The following is a 19059-nucleotide window of genomic DNA, read 5'->3' as shown; positions in this document are numbered from 1 at the left end:
CTGTCCTCAGCCAATGTTAGTAGACATGAAATATGTTATTTTGCTTAGCCGTGTCCTAGTAACTCAATCTCCAGGAGGACAAATAAAGCCTGTGAGGCCCGTGTCTGTGGGAAGAAGTGTCTGGAAAGCCCAGGTCCCGAAATGTTTGCAATAGTTGACATTGTGCTCTTCACTGTGCTCCGCGTGTGTGATTGGTGTCTTGGATGGCGTCCATCGAAAAGCTATTTGTAACCCAGATCCTGTTAGAATAATAACATAGCAAGGGGCTTTCTCCATGGGGTTTCAGTATGGCGGGGGGGGGGGGGGCACTTTTCTTTCTGTTAGGAAGGCGGGTTGCGGTGTGAAGAGAAGCAAGCCGCGCTAGCGCTCCCGTTCTGGAGGGGCGGTGGAAGAGGAGGCCGGGGGGGCAGAGTGGTTACCGGTCAGAAAGACATAACGCAGACTTGATGCAGTTATGTGGGTCCAGCTGTTTGTTTTATCGCGTTGCGGCGGGCCAGACGGCGGGCCATATTTCATCCTGGTTTGTCTAGCCAAAAAGACTTCACATTAGCTTGATGGGTTTTAATTATGCATGCCACTGCAAGCATTAATAGACTGATCCCGGGCTATATATATATAGTAGGTAATATTGGCCTCTCATGGTGTATTTTCTCTGACATGGATCATTTGTTGGGGCTGTGAAGACAGAGCCCTCCTCCATCTATTGGAAGCAATCTAGCCACAGGTTATGCATTGGAATCCATAATTGGTAATGTCAAAGGGGAGCTTGAAGATGCTCCCGTAATTTCCTCCTGGGCTGTTTTCATAGCCTGGTATTCTGTTTTGCCTGCGACATTATAAAGTTCCTGGACATTTGGCAGAGGCCTAAGAGGGGTGTGTGTGTGTGTGTGTGTGTGTGTGTGTGTGTGTGTGTGTGTGTGTGTGTGTGTGTGTGTGTGTGTGTGTGTGTGTGTGTGTGTGTGTGTGTGTGTGTGTGTGTGTGTGTGTGTGTGTGTGTGGCATAAAAATCCCCTTTATTTGTACACACATACACACTACCCACACACAACTCCACACCTACACATCTACAGAAGTGTGGCACGTCGTACACACATTTCAGCCTTGGCACACGGTGGAAGAAGTGGCCCAGGGGGTGGGGTGGGGTGAGCAGGACATGGGTCACCTGGCACACAACTCCTGATCTCTCCACCGGCGCACTCAAAGCTCTGCTTTTGCTCCCGGCTTCTTTTTAGGGAGTGGGGTCCTGGCTCCACTTGATCTCAATGTTGCAGCGCTGCTGAAAAAATGCATATTCATTTTTCAGATTCATATATTATGTATATATATATACATATTTATATTCATATTCATAATTCAGGCCAGTGGTCGGCCTTGCTGGCTTAATATCTTTGTTAGCTGTCTGGCTGTAGGCCTTCACCATGCCCATATGCAGCATCCTGATACCTGCAGACCATCTGATATAATGATCCGGGCCTCACAAAGCATCATGAGGAGGGGATGCAAAGGGACGGGGCCTCGATTGGATATAAATGTCTAAAGCAAAAACAAGGTTTTTCCACCCATTCCTAAATTTGCAAGATATTTTATTTTATGACAGCCAATTAATCACAAGGATAGGATTCTGCGTAGCAAAGTAACAGGATAGCCCTTTGCGAAAACTCTTAAGGCGCCAACACTGTGCATGTCAGACATGGAAAAGACAATCAATGGATGTGGTCGTGTGTTGTTACATTGAGGATTTCAGGAATATGTTCTCTAAATGTGTGGTCTTCAGAGCGGGAGGGGGGGTGCGGGGGTTCCGTGTCCAACATCACTAGGTCTGTCTCTGGCAGGCTGTGTCCTGAGTGGCTACTTCCTGTCTGCACTGCGCCTCCTCTTCCCAGCACACTGCTTCAGTCTGCAGAGGGAAGGTTAAAGTTCCCAGGTCGGGGGAATGTGCACGCAGACAGATTTACGACAAGTCAAGAGACAAAAGTTGTTTGCAGAAATAACAAAAGTATAAGCAGAGGTCGTGTCACCCATTGGACTGTGTCCATTTCTATTTCGATCTGTTTCCATATTTATGTGCGATGACGACCAAGGTCATCCCCAGACGTCTGGTCACGGTGACCAAAACTCCTGCATGCTCAGAGGGGCAATCATATCCTAGACATCCAATCAGACGCCCGCGTCCCCCTGACGCCCCTGGAGCACAACGCATTGGTGAAAGCGAGGGTCATTTGTTCCCCGGTTAAAATGTGGGATCACGTGTTCTGGCCTTTGTTTTGTAGCGGAGATAACGAGCGGCTTCTGCCTGGCGCTGACGATACGTCCCAATTACCCGTCTCTACCTTGACGCGCGGCCGCTTCACCGAGAGGCAGCGGCAACGCCTTATTAAAACAGGACCACGCAGCCGGGAGGCGCGTGGGTTTGACCTACAGCCTTCACCTACTGTGTGTGTGTGTGTGTGTGTGTGTGTGTGTGTGTGTGTGTGTGTGTGTGTGTGTGTGTGTGTGTGTGTGTGTGTGTGTGTGTGTGTGTGTGTCTCATGGGCCGTGTACGTTTGAGTTTGTAAGTGCATATTCTTGTGAGTTTTTGGTGTGTGTGTGTGGGTGTCATTCTTTGTTCTTTGACACTTAGTGTGTGCATATTATTCATGTATTAATTCATTTATTAATGAAAAAAGCATGGTACAAAAATCAGCGGCTTGCTCTGTGCTGTTATATAAGTGAATGCGCCTGTGTTATTGATGTATTATGCAGCCTATTATCCTTTATTTAATCAGTACTAGAATAACAATGTTCGTCAATGAAGGCACAATATCTTCCAACAATAGGCAAACTATTGTAACCATAACTGGATATGTTTTAATTGAGATTGAAAACAATGGTCCATTTGTGTTTGGTTTTGGTGCAGAGATGTACATGTGAAATCCATTATGAGGCTGCTTGTCATTGGATGTTACGGCAGACATTATTAGTTAGCTGGATTAGCATGATGTGCTCGCATGTACTCTCTCATCTCTAATTATGTTCTACTGAACTGGATGAATTCAGGCTGAAGTTTTCTGTATAAGTACACTGAGTATTAGTTGTACTTTTGTTTTATTGATATGGAAGTAAACAAAGGGTCTTCACAAGTTTAGCATTATGAATGTGTGGTTGCCTGAAGTACAACTATTTTTGGCTGTTATGTTAAAAGAAAACTTAGGCCCACTGTGTTGCATGCTCACATCTCAGTGTGGGAGTATTGAGCCAGTGTGACTCTGTTGTGCCTGTCGGCGGCACACTCAGCGGGGAGTCCAGTTTTCTTTCTTTGGTTCTCCCCTCTCTTGATCGTGCAACAGTAGCAAATGTCAACAGGCTGATTGCAGCGGGGCGAGGACTGCTGCATGGCATATCATTAATGCTAGCAGGGCCACTCAAAGATAGAATGAGTCTCATTGATCTGCTGCTTGCTGTTATGCAGCCAGCGACAGATGAACGAGTTGTGCTAATTAGGCATCCCATTAGGGGTTTCAACCAGGACAATATCTGACACAGTGAGACGGGTTTATATGGATAAAGGGGCTGGGGCAAAGAAACAATGGTTTGTAAGCCATCTACGGCACAAAGTGCCATAAATAAGAAGGAAACATAGCTCGTACCAGAGATTCATGACCCTGATTTAAACCCTGATAAATCTGAGTCCCATAAGAGCCGTATTGACAGTGTATTATTTATTGGACGTTTGAGTTAGACATCCATACTCCCAGACACACAGCTGCAAAACACACAGAGGCTGTCTTTTCCTCAGAGTTCACCTCTTACCTCTTCTTCCTCTCTTTGTCTCTTTGACAGGATCCTGAGCAACAACAAGATCTCCCTCCTGAGGAACGGCTCCTTCTACGGACTGGCTGCCCTGGAGAAGCTGTGAGTAATGGCGTCCAATGGCGTCTCCTCTCTCCTTAGTATGTAGCCGTCCTCGTGGGCTTCAATAGCCTCAGTAACATGGATGAACAAAGGAGACCCTTCTTCAAGAGGGCCCGGTAATAGGTTGAATGCAGGTTTATCTCATACTTTTGACGGTTAATTAATCATCAAATGCCAAGTGTCTCAATATCAAGCTCGCAAAGTTTGGGCCTTAAAGTTAGTTCTTGGGGAAGCTACAAACTTTGTATCCATTCAATACAGTTCAATACAATGGGATTATTGTAATTACAGATATCCTCCTCATTCCCATTCGGTCATGTCTCAAGTTTCTAAACGGAACAGACTCTGAATGAATGGAGTTAATGCCTACGAGCTTACTCGCGTATTCACCCCCCTTACTACCGCAAGCAACGGGAAAACGGAATCCATTTGCACTTACAGACGTCTTAAAAGCTATACAGACAGCATGGCGACGAGGCATTCTGAAGTGTGGAGGGGGAATTAGGTTGAGCGGGCTTGGCAGGCGAGGCATGCGCCGGTGGCAGGCAGATGACATGTCCCCGTGGCGCGAGTGCATGTGGAATGGCGATGATGAGGTCTATTATGACAGCTCAGCCGGTCAATCCTGGCCAGGCACCGCCCCCCGCGGGTCAACTATTGATTAGCATTTTCTTCTGTCTAATCCAGTGGACCCTCTTCATTCTACCTGATGACGAGGGGTGAAAGTGGGTGACAGCCAATCGACATGATGAGGATGTCAGGGAGATTTGAGGAGAGCGATGTCACAAGGGAAATGGATCGTTGGAGCGCATAAATGAGAAGAACTGACTAGATTCTCCTGTCTCTCTCTCTATTTCTCTCTTTCTCTCCCCCCCCCCCCCCCCCCCCCCTCCACTTGATATGTGGCTGATTTTTCATGCACACACACACACACACACATATACATGTGTGTTTGCCAAAGCTCACTAGTGGCACAAAGTATGATGTAAACAAAGAAACACAAACACAAACACACTCAAGCTTCCCCTGCAGCAGTGTTTTTTTGTTTATTATTATTCGGGTCAGTGGTCGCCAAAATCCATCCTGCTAGAGCCCCAGAGCCAGGGGTTTAGCCTGTGTGTTTGCGTCATATTTTCTAGCCGGGTCAAGCGAGAGTGAGGGCTATATTTACCTTCATCCCACGGACGCACCACTGGAGAGATTCTAGTGAAGGTCAGTGTCAGTCCTCCGTTCTTCAAGCTGACCTTTGACCTCTTGCAAGCAATCTGATGCTGTGTGACCCCTGCCTCCCTCCCACCCTGGCTCCCAAGCTAGCACAACCTGTCCGGATGGCCAGCTGGAGCTCCTGGCGAGGCCCGCGGTGTTCTGAGCGCCGCGGGGCTGGGCTGTCGGCGGAGGGGAGGGAGTGATGGGCGTGGAGGGGTTCGGGTGGAGATTGTCGGGGGGCGGCGCAGTGCTCGTAGGCGTCTTCTTTAGCCAGCTGTTCCCCTCGTACCCCCGTCCCCCACTCGATTTGGATGTGTTCTCCGGGTGGCTGCTGCTGACTGACAGGCCCGACGTCTGGGCCTCTCGGCCGGCCGCGCCGCAGCTGTGGTCGCGCGGAGCAGCCAGTGGGGGCGGCGGGATGCGGCCTGGCGCGTGTGGTTTGGTTTACCTGCCGGCTGCACGTCTCCCCATGGGTGAGATTCTGTTTTTAAAACAGCAGCTGCGGTCAGTAAAAGGTTAAGTTTGAGCGCGGATGTTTTATTGTCACTGACAAAAAAGACAATAATTCACCTGTTATTGGTGGATTGCTCCATCAATCACTGGTCCCGCCTCCCCCAGATGGAGCCAAGCCATGTTACTGTCAGCCACAACAGGTCATATGGGAGCAGGGCATAGTAACAAAGGCTGCCCCTGTTTCCCAGGGCCGGACGCTGAATCTTGGTTTACTAATTGATCATGGCTACCCATAAGAGAGCCCATTCATTTGTTTATGTATGCCGGTGGAGAATTGTTGGCAAGAATTTACATATTCTTCGTTCCCAGACGGTATCCGGAAGGTCATGCATGATGATTAATATATATTTTGATCACAAATACAACGTTGGAATCCTATTTGATTATCATTATAATGATGTTTTGCTTTACCCACTTCCGTAAACTATTGATTGATATTCATCCTGCATCTGAACAATGCAGAATGACATCCATTTTAAGCCTTGGTGTAGGGTCAACAGCCTTTTATCACTTCTCCATGATTGTATTATTTCAGTTGTACATTTCAATTACAGCTGCAGCTATCACAGGATGCTGGTCTTGGGAACTTGCGATCATTCATTGGGCCCAGTGCCATTATTATACCAGGAAAAAGGAAGAGAATATTTGTTCAAATCAACAATACGAGCAAGGAGGCTTGGTGTGGACCTCTCATCCTCCTATAAGGAGGTCTTGAATAGGGCTGGAGGCAGAACCCCTCCGTGGCTACCCATACAAATGTACAGCAAGCAGCCAGGGACCCCAGGGAACGCACATATGAGCAAGAACAGCAAGAACAGCCCAGGGTGAAACAGAAACTGCCTCAAACCAAGACAAGGCCAAAATGAGCAACAGAGTAAACATATAATCTGGCCCTTTTACACAGGAAGGGAGTCTGACCACACTCTAACAATATACCAATACAATCTGGAGATAAAACATTTGATATAAAAGCCCCTACAAATAAATGAGTTTGTATCTCCCTATTAGTATACTGATAAGGGGTGTCCTGGACTGAGATTTAGCATAGGGATACCTGATTCGTCAGGCAAGACTCGTCAAATGAAATAATGTAATTTGTTTAAATGCAGCTTAATTGTGCCAAATTGATTCGAGTTTTTGTGGGGTTAAATGCTTTGTAAACAATAAATTGGATTTCAAAGCTGTCTATAGGTGAAGTGTAGCGTCTCCGCTGAAGGACAGCCACAAATTAACGCTGCACAATATGACGACACTGTGCACTTCGTTCATGTCAGCATCTGCATTCAATTTGACCAAAAATAGAGGCTACCAATGTTATTAGGCTACCGCCTAATTTACTATAAATATAGGTGTCGTAGGGCACCGTAGACGGTCGAATTGAGGTTGAGTGGGCGTTGAAGTTGCAGTCTAAGGGTTTATTTAAAATGCTTCAGCAGATTACCGTAAAATTATACAAAGATTAACATAAAAAACATAAAGGTTGTTACTATTATGTAACCATGGGCACAGACACCCACAACACTATAATCTAGCCTTCTCCTATCCAGTTCCCCTTATACACTGAAATAAAACAGGATAAAAGAGGCTCTCCATTGCCTAGCCTGACCCATAAGCCCAACCAAAATCATACAGATATCAGGGTTTCCCGCAGAAAATTATTATTATTATTATCATTTTATTTTTTAGGTCGTAGTTAAGGCGGCAGGCCTGTGTTGCTTAGGCCTTACCTGTAAAGTGCTGCGGGAAACCCTGCATATGAATGAACCACAACATACATGCATATAAGATATGACTCAATAATATTATTATATTATCTTTCTATTAAGTCAACAATGTCATACACATTTGTCCCGCAATAGATAATACCTCTCAAAGAATATCTCAAATGATAATGGCCTGACCCGGCACAATCTCATGATATAAATACAGAACTAATACAGCACTTGGCATTTAACGTGGGAGCACTGAGTATGAATGACTCAAGATGTGCTATTGCTGATTACCGTTAGTGGTAACCAACTGATGCTATGGCTTTACATGAATGATGCATATAATGAGATAGATGTACGGAAATGATCACGGATGTAAATAGTCAGGATACCCACGCTTGAACTGTACATTTAAGCATTACCAATAAAAAGTGGGTTGAAGGTTATTTGACTTGCTTGATTATTGCAGTGAATTACATTTTGAGAACGTCCTTGGTCGACACAGAATACAACATACTACAATGTCCACATGTTAATATATATACACACCATGCACACCAGTGTCTCTCAGCTTTCTAAACCCAGCATCGATAATGTGGCCATAGAAGCGTTTGACTGATTAAAAATGTCGCCCCAAACGATTAGTCGATAGAGGAATAAATCTGGATGCTGGGTTGCCAACTTTGGCTACCTGGCTGGAGTGGGGTCTTGATGCCATGAGCTTAATCATGCGTACGGGCACTTTATCACGTGCACATATTTGGATTCAATTCACCATCAGGGCCAAAATAAGTATGCAGCAGCCCAAACAATTGGTGGGAGTGGGGGCTTAGGTTCAAATTTAGCCTGACTACTCCCAAGCCCTGACTTCTTATACCCAGGGAAATAGGCACGATTTCACCATATCAGACGTACACTAACCTAATAAATGGCACACAGGTTTGTTCACTGACGAAAGTCAAAGACGTGTGGTTGACGTGTGGTTGATTAAAATCAACTAAATCTTGCTGGTACGCCATCCTGGCTCCCGGCTGTGAACTTGACCAGCTGTCCAATCAACAAAGAGATAAGCATCACGCACCAATCAGGAAGTAAAGGCCCATGTGCACCAGATACGGTACTGCTCCGGTCCTCTGGAACCTGCACGGCTCATACTGCTGTTCCCCTTCTGTTTCCACATCTGGTCTAGTTTTGCCAGATAAGTGTTCATCGGAAAAGTGTGGAAATACACTTTGTTAACGTGTGATACTTAACTCAATAGGGTTGTTGCAAACAACAGATGACTATCATCGACGATTGTCATTCAGGCCAATTATGTAGAATCATGCAAGACCAATGCTGACTGATGCATTCCCTGAACGACCTATTTGGATGTAGTTAAATAGTGAAAACATATTTGTGGGAGGGATGATGGCTGGTTTAAGCAGCCTCGCCTGGCGGAGTCTGATTGGACTCTGGAGTTGGGTGAGGCTGCACACCGGTTAAACCAGCCTTCTCCACACGCACTGTACCATCGCAGTGTTCATTATGTGGAACAATGAAACCAGATTCAACGACACCACCCTGTGTCCTTTATGTTTGGAGGAGCCCAGAAGAGTCACCTAGGTGGAGTGTGTCAGTCACCTATGTGGTGTGTAGTAATGGATTTTGCTACATTATACATTTTTTATAAATAATATAAACTCCTCCTCCTCATCCTCATCGTCATCCGCTTATCCGGGGTCGGGTCGCGGGGGGAGCAGCTCAAGCAGGGGGCCCCAGACTTCCCTTTCCCGGGCCACATTGACCAGCTCTGACGGGGGGATCCCGAGGCGTTCCCAGGCCAGTGTTGAGATATAATCTCTCCACCTAGTCCTGGGTCTTCCCCGAGGTCTCCTCCCCACTGGACGTGCCTGAAACACCTCCCAAGGAAGGCGCCCAGTGGGCATCCTTACCAGATGCCCGAACCACCTCAGCTGACTCCTTTCTAAGTAAAGGAGCAGCGGCTCTAATCCGAGTTCCTCACGGATGGCTGAGCTTCTCACCCTATCCCTAAGGGAGACGCCAGCCACCCTTCTGAGAAAACTCATCTCGGCCGCTTGTACCCGCGATCTCGTCCTTTCGGTCATCACCCAGCCCTCATGACCATAGGTGAGGATAGGAACGAAGATCGACCGGTAGATCGAGAGCTTTGCCTTGCGGCTCAGCTCTCTTTTCGTTACAACGGTGCGGTAAAGCGAACGCAATACCGCCCCCGCTGCTCCGATTCTCCGGCCAATCTCACGCTCCATAGTACCCTCACTCGCGAACAAGACCCCGAGGTACTTGAACTCCTTCACTTGGGCTAAGGACTCATTTCCTACCCGGAGTAAGCAATCCACCGGTTTCCTGCTAAGAGTCATGGCCTCAGATTTAGCGGTGCTGATCCTCATCCCAGCCGCTTCACACTCGGCCGCCAGCCGATCCAGTGAGTGCTGAAGGTCACAGGCCGATGATCCAATGAGGACCACATCATCTGCAAAAAGCAGTGACGAGATCCTCAGACCACCGAACTGCAACCCCTCCCCACCACGACTACGCCTCGATATCCTGTCCATGTATATCACAAACAGGATTGGTGACAAGGCGCATCCCTGGCGGAGACCAGCACCCACTGAGAACGAAACTGACTGGCTGCCGAGAACACGAACACAGCTCTCGCTTTGGGAGTACAAAGATTGGATGGCCCTGAGGATAGACCCCCTTACCCCATACTCCCGCAGCACCTCCCACAGTTTCTCCCGGGGGACCCGGTCATACGCCTTCTCCAGATCCACAAAACACATGTAGACCGGATGGGCATACTCCCAGGCCCCCTCCAGGATCCTTGCGAGAGTGAAGAGCTGGTCCGTAGTTCCACGTCCGGGGCGAAAACCGCATTGTTCCTCTTCAATCTGAGGTTCGACGATCGGCCGAACCCTCCTTTCCAGCACCTTGGAGTAGACTTTACCAGGGAGGCTGAGAAGTGTGATACCCCGGTAATTGGCACACACTCTCTGGTCCCCCTTTTTGAACAGGGGAACCACCACCCCGGTTTGCCACTCCTTTGGCACTGTACCCGACTCCCACGCGATGTTGAATAGGCGTGTCAACCATGACAGCCCCTCAACACCCAGAGCCTTTAGCATTTCTGGCTGGATCTCATCAATCCCTGGGGCTTTGCCACTGCGGAGATGTTTGACTACCTCAGTGACCTCCACCAGGGAAATTGACGACGAAACACCATCAACCTCGAGCTCTGCCTCCAACATAAAGGGCGTGTTATTCGGATTCAGGAGTTCCTCAAAGTGTTCCTTCCAACGTCCGACGACCTCCTCAGTTGAGGTCAACAGAGTCCCATCCTTACTGTACACAGCTTGGATGGTTCCCCGTTTCCCCCTCCTGAGGTGCCGGATAGTCTTCCAGAAACACTTTGGTGCCGACCGAAAGTCATTCTCCATGGCCTCTCCGAACTTCTCCCACACCCGCTGCTTAGCCTCCGACACGGCAGCCGCTGCAGCCCTTCGAGCCTGTCGGTACCCTGCAACCGAGTCAGGAGTCCTCCAGGATATCATATCCCGGAAGGCCTCCTTCTTCAGTCGGACGGCTTCCCTGACCACCGGTGTCCACCACGGTGTCCGAGGGTTACCGCCCCTTGAGGAGCCTAAGACCCTGAGGCCACAGCTAGCCGCCGCAGCTTCAGGAATGGAGGCTTTGAACACCGCCCACTCCGGCTCAATGCCCCCAACCTCCACAGGAATGCCAGAAAAGCTCCGCCAGAGGTGTGAGTTGAAGATACCTAGGACGGGGGCCTCCTCCAGATGTTCCCAGTTCACCCGCACTACTCGTTTGGGCTTACCAGGTCTATCCGGAAATTTCCCCCATTCCCTGATCCAACTCACAACCAGATGGTGGTCGGTTGACAGTTCCGCCCCTCTCTTTACCCGAGTGTCCAAAACATGCGGCCTCAGATCAGATGACACGATCACGATCACGAAATCGATCATCGATCTTCGGCCTAGGGTACTCTGGTACCAGGTACACTTATGAGCACCCTTATGTTCGAACATGGTGTTTGTTATGGATAATCCATGACTAGCACAGAAATCCAATAACAAACGACCGCTCGGGTTTAGATCAGGGAGGCCGTTCCTCCCCACCACGCCTCTCCAGGTGTCTCCATCGTTGCCCACGTGGGCGTTGAAGTCTCCCAGCAGAACTACGGAGTCCCCTACTGGAGCCCCATACAGGACTCCATTCAGGGTCTCCAAGAAGGCCGAGTACTCTGAGCTGCTGTTTGGTGCATACACACAAACAACAGTCAGAGTTTTCCCCCCTACAACCCTTAGGCGCATGGAGGCGACCCTCTCGTCTACCGGGGATTTATGAGTATCCCCACACCTGCCCGGCGCCTCACGCCCTCTGCAACTCCGGAGAAGAATAGAGTCCAACCCTTATCCAGGAGTACGGTACCAGAGCTGAGACTGTGCGTGGAGGTAAGCCCCACCAGATCTAACTGATAGCGCTCCACCTCCCTCACAAGCTCCGGTTCCTTTCCCCACAGCGAGGTGACGTTCCACGTCCCCAGAGCCAGCTTCTGCCGCCCGGGTCTGGTCCGTCGAGACCCCTGACCTTCGCTGCCACCCATGTGGCTGCGCACCCGACCCCAACGGGTCTTCCCACAGGTGGTGGGCCCATGGGATGAAGAGAGGGGGGGTGCCACGTAGTTTGTTCGGGCTGTGCCCGACCGGGCTCCGTGGCAAACCCGGCCACCAGGCGCTCGCCATCGAGCCCTCCGTCTGGGCCTGGCTCCAGACGGGGGCCCCGGGCTTCCTCCGGGCCGGGTCACATCTCCTCTTTTTCCGTTATTCATTGGTTTTTTTTGAACCATTCTTAGTCTGGCCCCTCACCTGAGACCACTCTGCCATGAGAGACCCTACCAGGAGCACAAGGCTCCAGACAACACAGCTCTCAGGTTCACAGGGACACGCAAACCTCTCCACCACGATAAGGTGACGGTTCCAGGAGAGGTATAATATAAACTCAAAATGATAAACTAAGGCGGAGATGGCCTACTGTTATATATTATAAATATCTTCCATTATCATCTTCCAGCTTATCATTGGTTATCGCCTGTTCACATCGGAACAGAACCTCCGCAAGGTAGTGATACGCAGGAGACATTAAATTCAACTCCATGTCTTCCCATCGAAGATTCGAATCGTCAAAGTTTCAAGGTCCCTTCTGCTTCTCTGTAGAAACAGCTGTCTTGACCTTGTCTGAGGCTTTTGCCCAACGATCAATTTGCTTCAAGGTGAGGGTAAGACAATAGTCAATGTTGTGTTTGTTTACTATCCGTATGCAATCGATGAAAAATAAGGCACTGGAATGTGTAATGTGAATGTTGAGATGTAAACAAGAGGAATGTTAAGCACACTTTATATGAGGTAAGTGTTCTGGCCCTAACATCATGATTAGTATAATGTTCACACCAGGAATGCTCAGTGGTCACCAGGGGTTACTGAGAAGCAGAGGGTATTCCACTGTATAATGGAGTCATTTCAGGAGCTATCGATTTATTTGGGGTGGCTCAATTTCAGAACACATAAGAATGCATTTTAAGTCAATTGTTATATAACATGTCATGAAAGAAAAGGAATTTGATCTTAATTTGGTCCTCGCTGCTGTAAGCTGCAGTTTGTAGAATGATGTGGGATCTAGCGGTGAGGTTGCAATTTGAAACCAACTAAATACAACGCCTCAGCCCTCCATTGCCATCGACCTAGGAGAAGCTAGGTCCATAGTACTGGCCTGTATTGTGTAAGGGGCCAGTACTTACTTCCAGAATGATTGCATCCTTTCGGCTTTCGGCCACTGATTTCCCTGAATAAATTAAATTCTATTGGATTCAATATCAATTCAATTAGGGATAGTTACAACAACTTACAATTACAGCTACGCATATTGCTCGTATATATGAAAGTGGTGCCCAGAGATGCTGTAAATTGTACAAGGAACAATCTAACTTGGTGCACAATTGACCCCAAAGCAGTAAAATAAATGTAGTTTTTATTTAACAATACACACAGTACACAATACAGCAGTCAACACAGTATAGTGTTGTTCCCAAATGGTGGCCACCTGGGACTAACGACAAGCTTCAAGAATCCACAGGAAAAGGCATACATTAAAAGATAGATCTCTGGGCCGTCTCTGTGGCTCAACCTGCTAGTGCTCACCATGAAAGCATTAGCAAGTATGTCTTTCCCTCGCTCCAAACTGCTTTTCTGTCTCTTCACTCTCCTGTCCATAAGGGCACTAAAATTTCCTTAAGATTATAAATACTTTAACATACAGTTTAAATAAGATTGTTCACATGATTTTATGAACCGATATCGGATCATTCAAATGAACTTTGATTTAAACAAAAAAAAAAAGTTTTGAAACCCCACCCGTCGTCATCGAGGACACTTGTGATTGACACTATGGTGTGCATTTCTTATAGAACATTGTTCATTATAACGCTACTACAGAACAACCATACTATAATAGTATCACAAATTGAAAGGGCTACTGTAGAATATGGTGCTGCAACATGGTAGGCTACATGGAGAGGACCCACTCCCTACGTAGATGTAAAGGGGTACATCTAAGGTAATGAAATCACAATGATTCTTATTTTCATGGGATTATAAACCAATTAGAACTCATTTATGAACATTATATTCCATTTCTGCCATGTCCGTTCCACTAGATGTCACACAATTCAACACACTCATCTTCAAGTCAAAGTTGCTATCAATGACTTTGGACAAGCTTCAGTCAACCTCAGATATCTCCTTTCAGTCCGCAACATTCAGTTTTCTGTCTATTTTTCAGCAGTAACTTGTTTGCTTTGCTTTAAAGCATGCTTAACAATGTTGTTGTATTCACACAACAATCCGCGTCTTTATCATTCTTCACAAATCCCGATCCAACAGACCACTCGCCGGTCAAGACTTTTCATAATATCCCCCTGTATGTGAAATGTTTGGCGCTGGTGTTGATGTTGTGGCGTTAGGATTCAGATCCTCTCTTCAACCCCCCCACGCACTCCAGACATATTTGAAAAACATGACAGAAAATGTCTTGGCAGCATCTTTGCACTCTACCCTTCTTTGGTAAGCGGATGTATGAATATGCAAATCAGAAACACCCCCATGGTGCCCCCTCTCTTTTGAAGTAGGCTGGCCGAGGAACAATGAGTGGGCTTACATGGACACAAATAAACTGATTATGACTGGCTTAAGGCGAAACCGAGGTTATTTGAACGGCAGATCTCTGGGGATGGGGAAGTGTATTGGTGTGGGGAGATGTTCTGCACACAACTATATTCACACAGTCAACATGACGGGCTTGAGGAGTGCCACGATTGGTAGGAGAACAGGCAAAGCCAAGCTTGTGCACAACATGAGCAACGGTACGGGTTAACTCCATGTTCTTCTCTGCTTTCAGTGAGCAGTCCAAACAGGCACACAGTGAGCAGCGAGACTGTGTTTTGTGGGTTGGAGCAGTGAAAGTTGTACCGCTACATCCTTTAACAGGAGACACATGTCTGGATCTAGACGGTTCAAAATTAAATTAGCACCCCCTTTACCGCCCCCCCCCCCCCCCCCCCCCCCCCCATATCGATGCAGGGATTAGAAAGCTAGCTGACTCGCCCATTTAGCGTCGTGCGAGTAAGCTGTGCGATCGCTGCGGTGGCGGGCTAAATGATAAATGATTCATACGTTGTCGTCGTCGTGAAGTATGTATCCCCCAAGTATGTATGCATGTAGCACTTCTGTAGGGAGCCGAAGAAACCACGCACACACACTCACACACACGGGGAGGGGGGATGCTTCCTGACACAACGGCAGGCAGCCACACAAGCCCCCGTCACGACGTGTACACACTCCCTACTGTTTAATTGGACATACGCTGTCTAACCCCCCCCCCCCCCCATCTCCCCTTAACTCCCCATCCACATGCTATTCCTCCCCCGGCCCGCATGCTCTTTCTCTCTGTCTCTCTCTCTCTCGCTCTCTCCCCCCAGCCTACATCCTCACTCTCTCCCTCTGTCTGTGTCTCAAGCTCTCTCTCCCCACATTTGATCGCTTTCTCTTCCCACATACTTGCTCTCTTTCTCTCTCCCCACATTCTCTCTCTCTCTCATACCACATTCTCTCTTTCTCTTCTCTTTCTCTTCCTCTTTCTGTCTCTGTCTTTCTCCCCACCCTACGTCCTCACACTCTCCCAGTCCGGTCTCTCTCTCTCTCTCTCTCTCTCTCTCTCTCTCTCTCTCTCTCTCTCTCTCTCTCTCCCCCCCCCCCCCCTCCCTCTCTCTCCCCCCCTGCCTCCTCTCTCCCGCTCCCTCCTCCTGGCGCCCCCGGGAGGCTTTTCAACAAGTTCTGCAGTTTTATTTACAATCCAGCCGGCGCCTCATCTCCAGCATCGTGATGACTGTTTGCTCTCTCCATATCTCAGTGGAGCCCTGTGAACACCTCCCAATGACACACACACACACACACACACACACACACACACACACACACACACACACACACACACACACACACACACACACACACACACACACACACACACACACACACACACACACACAGACACACACACACAAGGGCTTCCCGGGGAGGGCTTTCTTCGTGGGGGGGGGGGATGGCGTCATTAGATCTGCTGTGAGACGACGTGGCCTCGCAGAGTGGGATTTTAATTATTTACTCGTTGTAGATTTTCAGTCTGGTGGTGGTGGTGGTGGTGGTGGTGGAGGAGGCAGCCGGCGGTGGTAGCGGTGGTGCAGGGCCGGCGGACTTGACAGTGCGGTGCACAGAGGCGTGCAGGAGGAAAGGGTTCGCACCGTGAGGGAGCTCAGTGGGTGGGGTTGGGAAGAGGGGCAACTATATTCGGGAGTCCCTAACCTGCCACCGCAGGCAGCTGGAGGGCACTCATTAGTCACTGTCCCTTTCTGCTTCATCTCCCTCTCTCTCTCCCCCTTCTCCGTCTATGGCCCTCTACCGTCTTCCCTCTCTCCATTTTCTCCTCTCCCTCACTCCTCTCCATATCTTTATGTCTTGTTCTCCCTCACTCTTTCTCACTCTCCATGGCTTTCTTTCTCCGCTCAACATGATAATTGGGGAGACGGGGGAGACATGTGGGGGGGGGGGGGGGGGGGGGGCGCTGTATGTGTCCTCATTGCTTCGACCTCAATATTTGCTCTATAGGGTCGTGTGTGTGAGCAGGCCGGCAGCGATCCACATAACAAGGGCTATTCTAATTCACTGCTACAACGGTTTGTGAGCAATCATAGTAGGACCACATGCTAAGAGGCATTGACCAACACAGCAACCCATTATCTCCTGTGCACACGTAGTCACTCGAAAATCCTTTGCACGAGTCCGTTGCACGATTGGCCAAAACCCTAATTCGTTATCTGATTCGCCGTTGTGTGCATGCTTGCTGCATTGTCATTGGTTCGTGTGTTGCATGCCCTCATGAGAGGGTCTTTTGACAGTTGTTAGATATATTAAGGGTCTTCAATATAATGGGATTTTATATAATCAAATCCAATGTATGATTGAATAAAACAAAGTTATTTTCACTGATTGCTAGGGGGGGGTGGGGATGGTGTGTGTGTGTGTGTGTGTGTGTGTGTGTGTGTGTGTGTGTGTGTGTGTGTGTGTGTGTGTGTGTGTGTGTGTGTGTGTGTGTGTGTGTGTGTGTGTGTGTGTGTGTGTGTGTGTGTGTGTGTGTGTGTGGTATAATAGAACAGAGCCTGAAGATAAATCTAGCCATTAGTGCGGTGCGGTGAGCGGTGCTGATATCCAGTGGCTTCAGGAAGTGGAGCTCTCTCTCATACACACAACAGTGCGGTTGAAATTAATTGAGGGGAGGCATGATTTTCAGTAGCATTTTAAACGCTGTGTTTGGACCATCTAGTTTAGACCACGGCCTCACTCTCATTCTTCAAACACTTCAGTCCAATGGAGGATAGAGCGTTGGATGTTTAAACATTTTGTCTCATACGAGCTGCTCCAGCTGCTTGCTTTCTCTGTTTATGCAACCATCATTTTGTTCTCTCTACCAAAGGTGGCTATCAGCTCTGTGTGTGTGAGCGCGCGCGTGTGTGTGTGTGTGTGTGTGTGTGTGTGTGTGTGTGTGTGTGTGTGTGTGTGTGTGTGTGTGTGTGTGTGTGTGTGTGTGTGTGTGTGTGTGTGTGTGTGTGTGTGTGCGCGTCTGTGTGTGTGTGTGTGTGTGCGCGTCTGTGTGTGTGTGTGTGTGTGTGTGTGTGCGGGAGACCTCTTGACCAGAGGCAGAAACAGCCGTGCTCTCAGGAAACAGGAAGACTTATTTATTCTAGAGAGCTTCCATCCTGCCTTCCTCCTCTCCTGCCAATCATCGAACAATAAAGGCCAGCCAGGCCCCGAGAAAACACCAGAAGCATTAGCTTGAGCCACTATCCAAGCGTTTCAGATTCATAACGCACAGCCAGCTGGGACGCACACGGCCACACTTTATTTAATGATTTCCAACACTGGCTCAATTTGTCCAACTGCCTAACTCCGACCCATCAGGGCCCCCTTAGACTAAACACTCGTTCTCACTGAAGATGTTCCCGAGTCACGGCAGACTCTCGGCTCTGAACGTGTGTGTACCCTGACTTCTGGGAGGGGGGTTCAGTAAGGTGAAAGAGGTCGCAGCTGCTTCAAGGAGAGGAGGCAAGGAGGCAAACAAGATGTGCCAATCGTGAATAAAACCGTGGACGGCAACTATAGTGCAAAGCTATATGGCGTTCACAGGAAGGCTTGTAGCTAGCGCCTGTATCTAGCTGGGTGAACCTGCAGTAGAGCAGGATAAAGGGACACAGACTGATTTCTTGGAGGGGGTGTCCTGAACTTCCTGTGGTGTCATGAAGACGCCAATGCCTTCTGGTGTAGACAACACATACTGGGGTTCCAGTGTTTGTGATATGATACTTTATTGCATTTTATAAAGTGGCTTGTGATAAATTGGAGTCCAAACTGAAAGTGAGAAAAAAGTGTCGACGGGGCGATTTCTATTATATTTTCACCCCCTTTCCTCAAACGCCGCTGGAGGGTTGAGTTCAACTGTTTTGCTGTTTTGATGCAAAAAAACAGCCGGGGTTAGACACACGACCCGTTCATAAATCTTCAACAGTAGCATGTTTCCTTATCTCTGAAATCACGGCGAGTTGACCCCTGCTGCCCGCCTCCCACACACACGCACGCACAATCTCACACACCCACACACAATCTCGCACACACGCACACAATCTCTCACACATACACACACACACACACACACACACACACACACACACACACACACACATACACACACACACATATATATATATATATATATATATATATATATATATATATATACATACACATAGACATAGACATACACATACACATACACACACACACACACTCCCCACGCAAGAAAGCAGAGAGCAAGAGAGAGGGGGAGCAAGGCTCACTCTTCACGTTGCTGAAGTACTGGCTGTATGTAGAGCCAAGCTGTGGGTCACGAAGCAGCTTGGGATGAAGGGATGGACCGTAAGGCCGTCAGCCCCACAGACGACCTCGCTGCCCCAACATTGTGTGGATAACCAAAGAACCATGTGGACCGGGGGCAGAGATAGGAGATGCCTTGGCGGGGGGGGGGGGGGGGGGGGGGG

At 48.5% G+C, this 19059-nt stretch overlaps 1 protein-coding gene across 1 annotated transcript in view; it reads left to right on the top strand.

The window, feature by feature from the left end:
• The window catches only part of LOC130404201 (adhesion G protein-coupled receptor A2-like), a 30698-nt gene that overhangs the window by 7485 nt on the left and 4154 nt on the right, over positions 1–19059 (top strand). Inside the window, exon 2 of the mRNA XM_056608845.1 lies at positions 3820–3891. Coding sequence (XP_056464820.1) covers positions 3820–3891 — 72 coding nt within the window. The remainder of the gene's footprint in view (positions 1–3819; positions 3892–19059) is intronic.

The sequence above is a fragment of the Gadus chalcogrammus genome, chromosome 15 (assembly GCF_026213295.1).
Source record: "Gadus chalcogrammus isolate NIFS_2021 chromosome 15, NIFS_Gcha_1.0, whole genome shotgun sequence".
In the NCBI taxonomy this organism is placed as follows: Eukaryota; Metazoa; Chordata; class Actinopteri; order Gadiformes; family Gadidae; genus Gadus; species Gadus chalcogrammus.
This window is presented reverse-complemented; position numbering and strand designations above follow the sequence as displayed.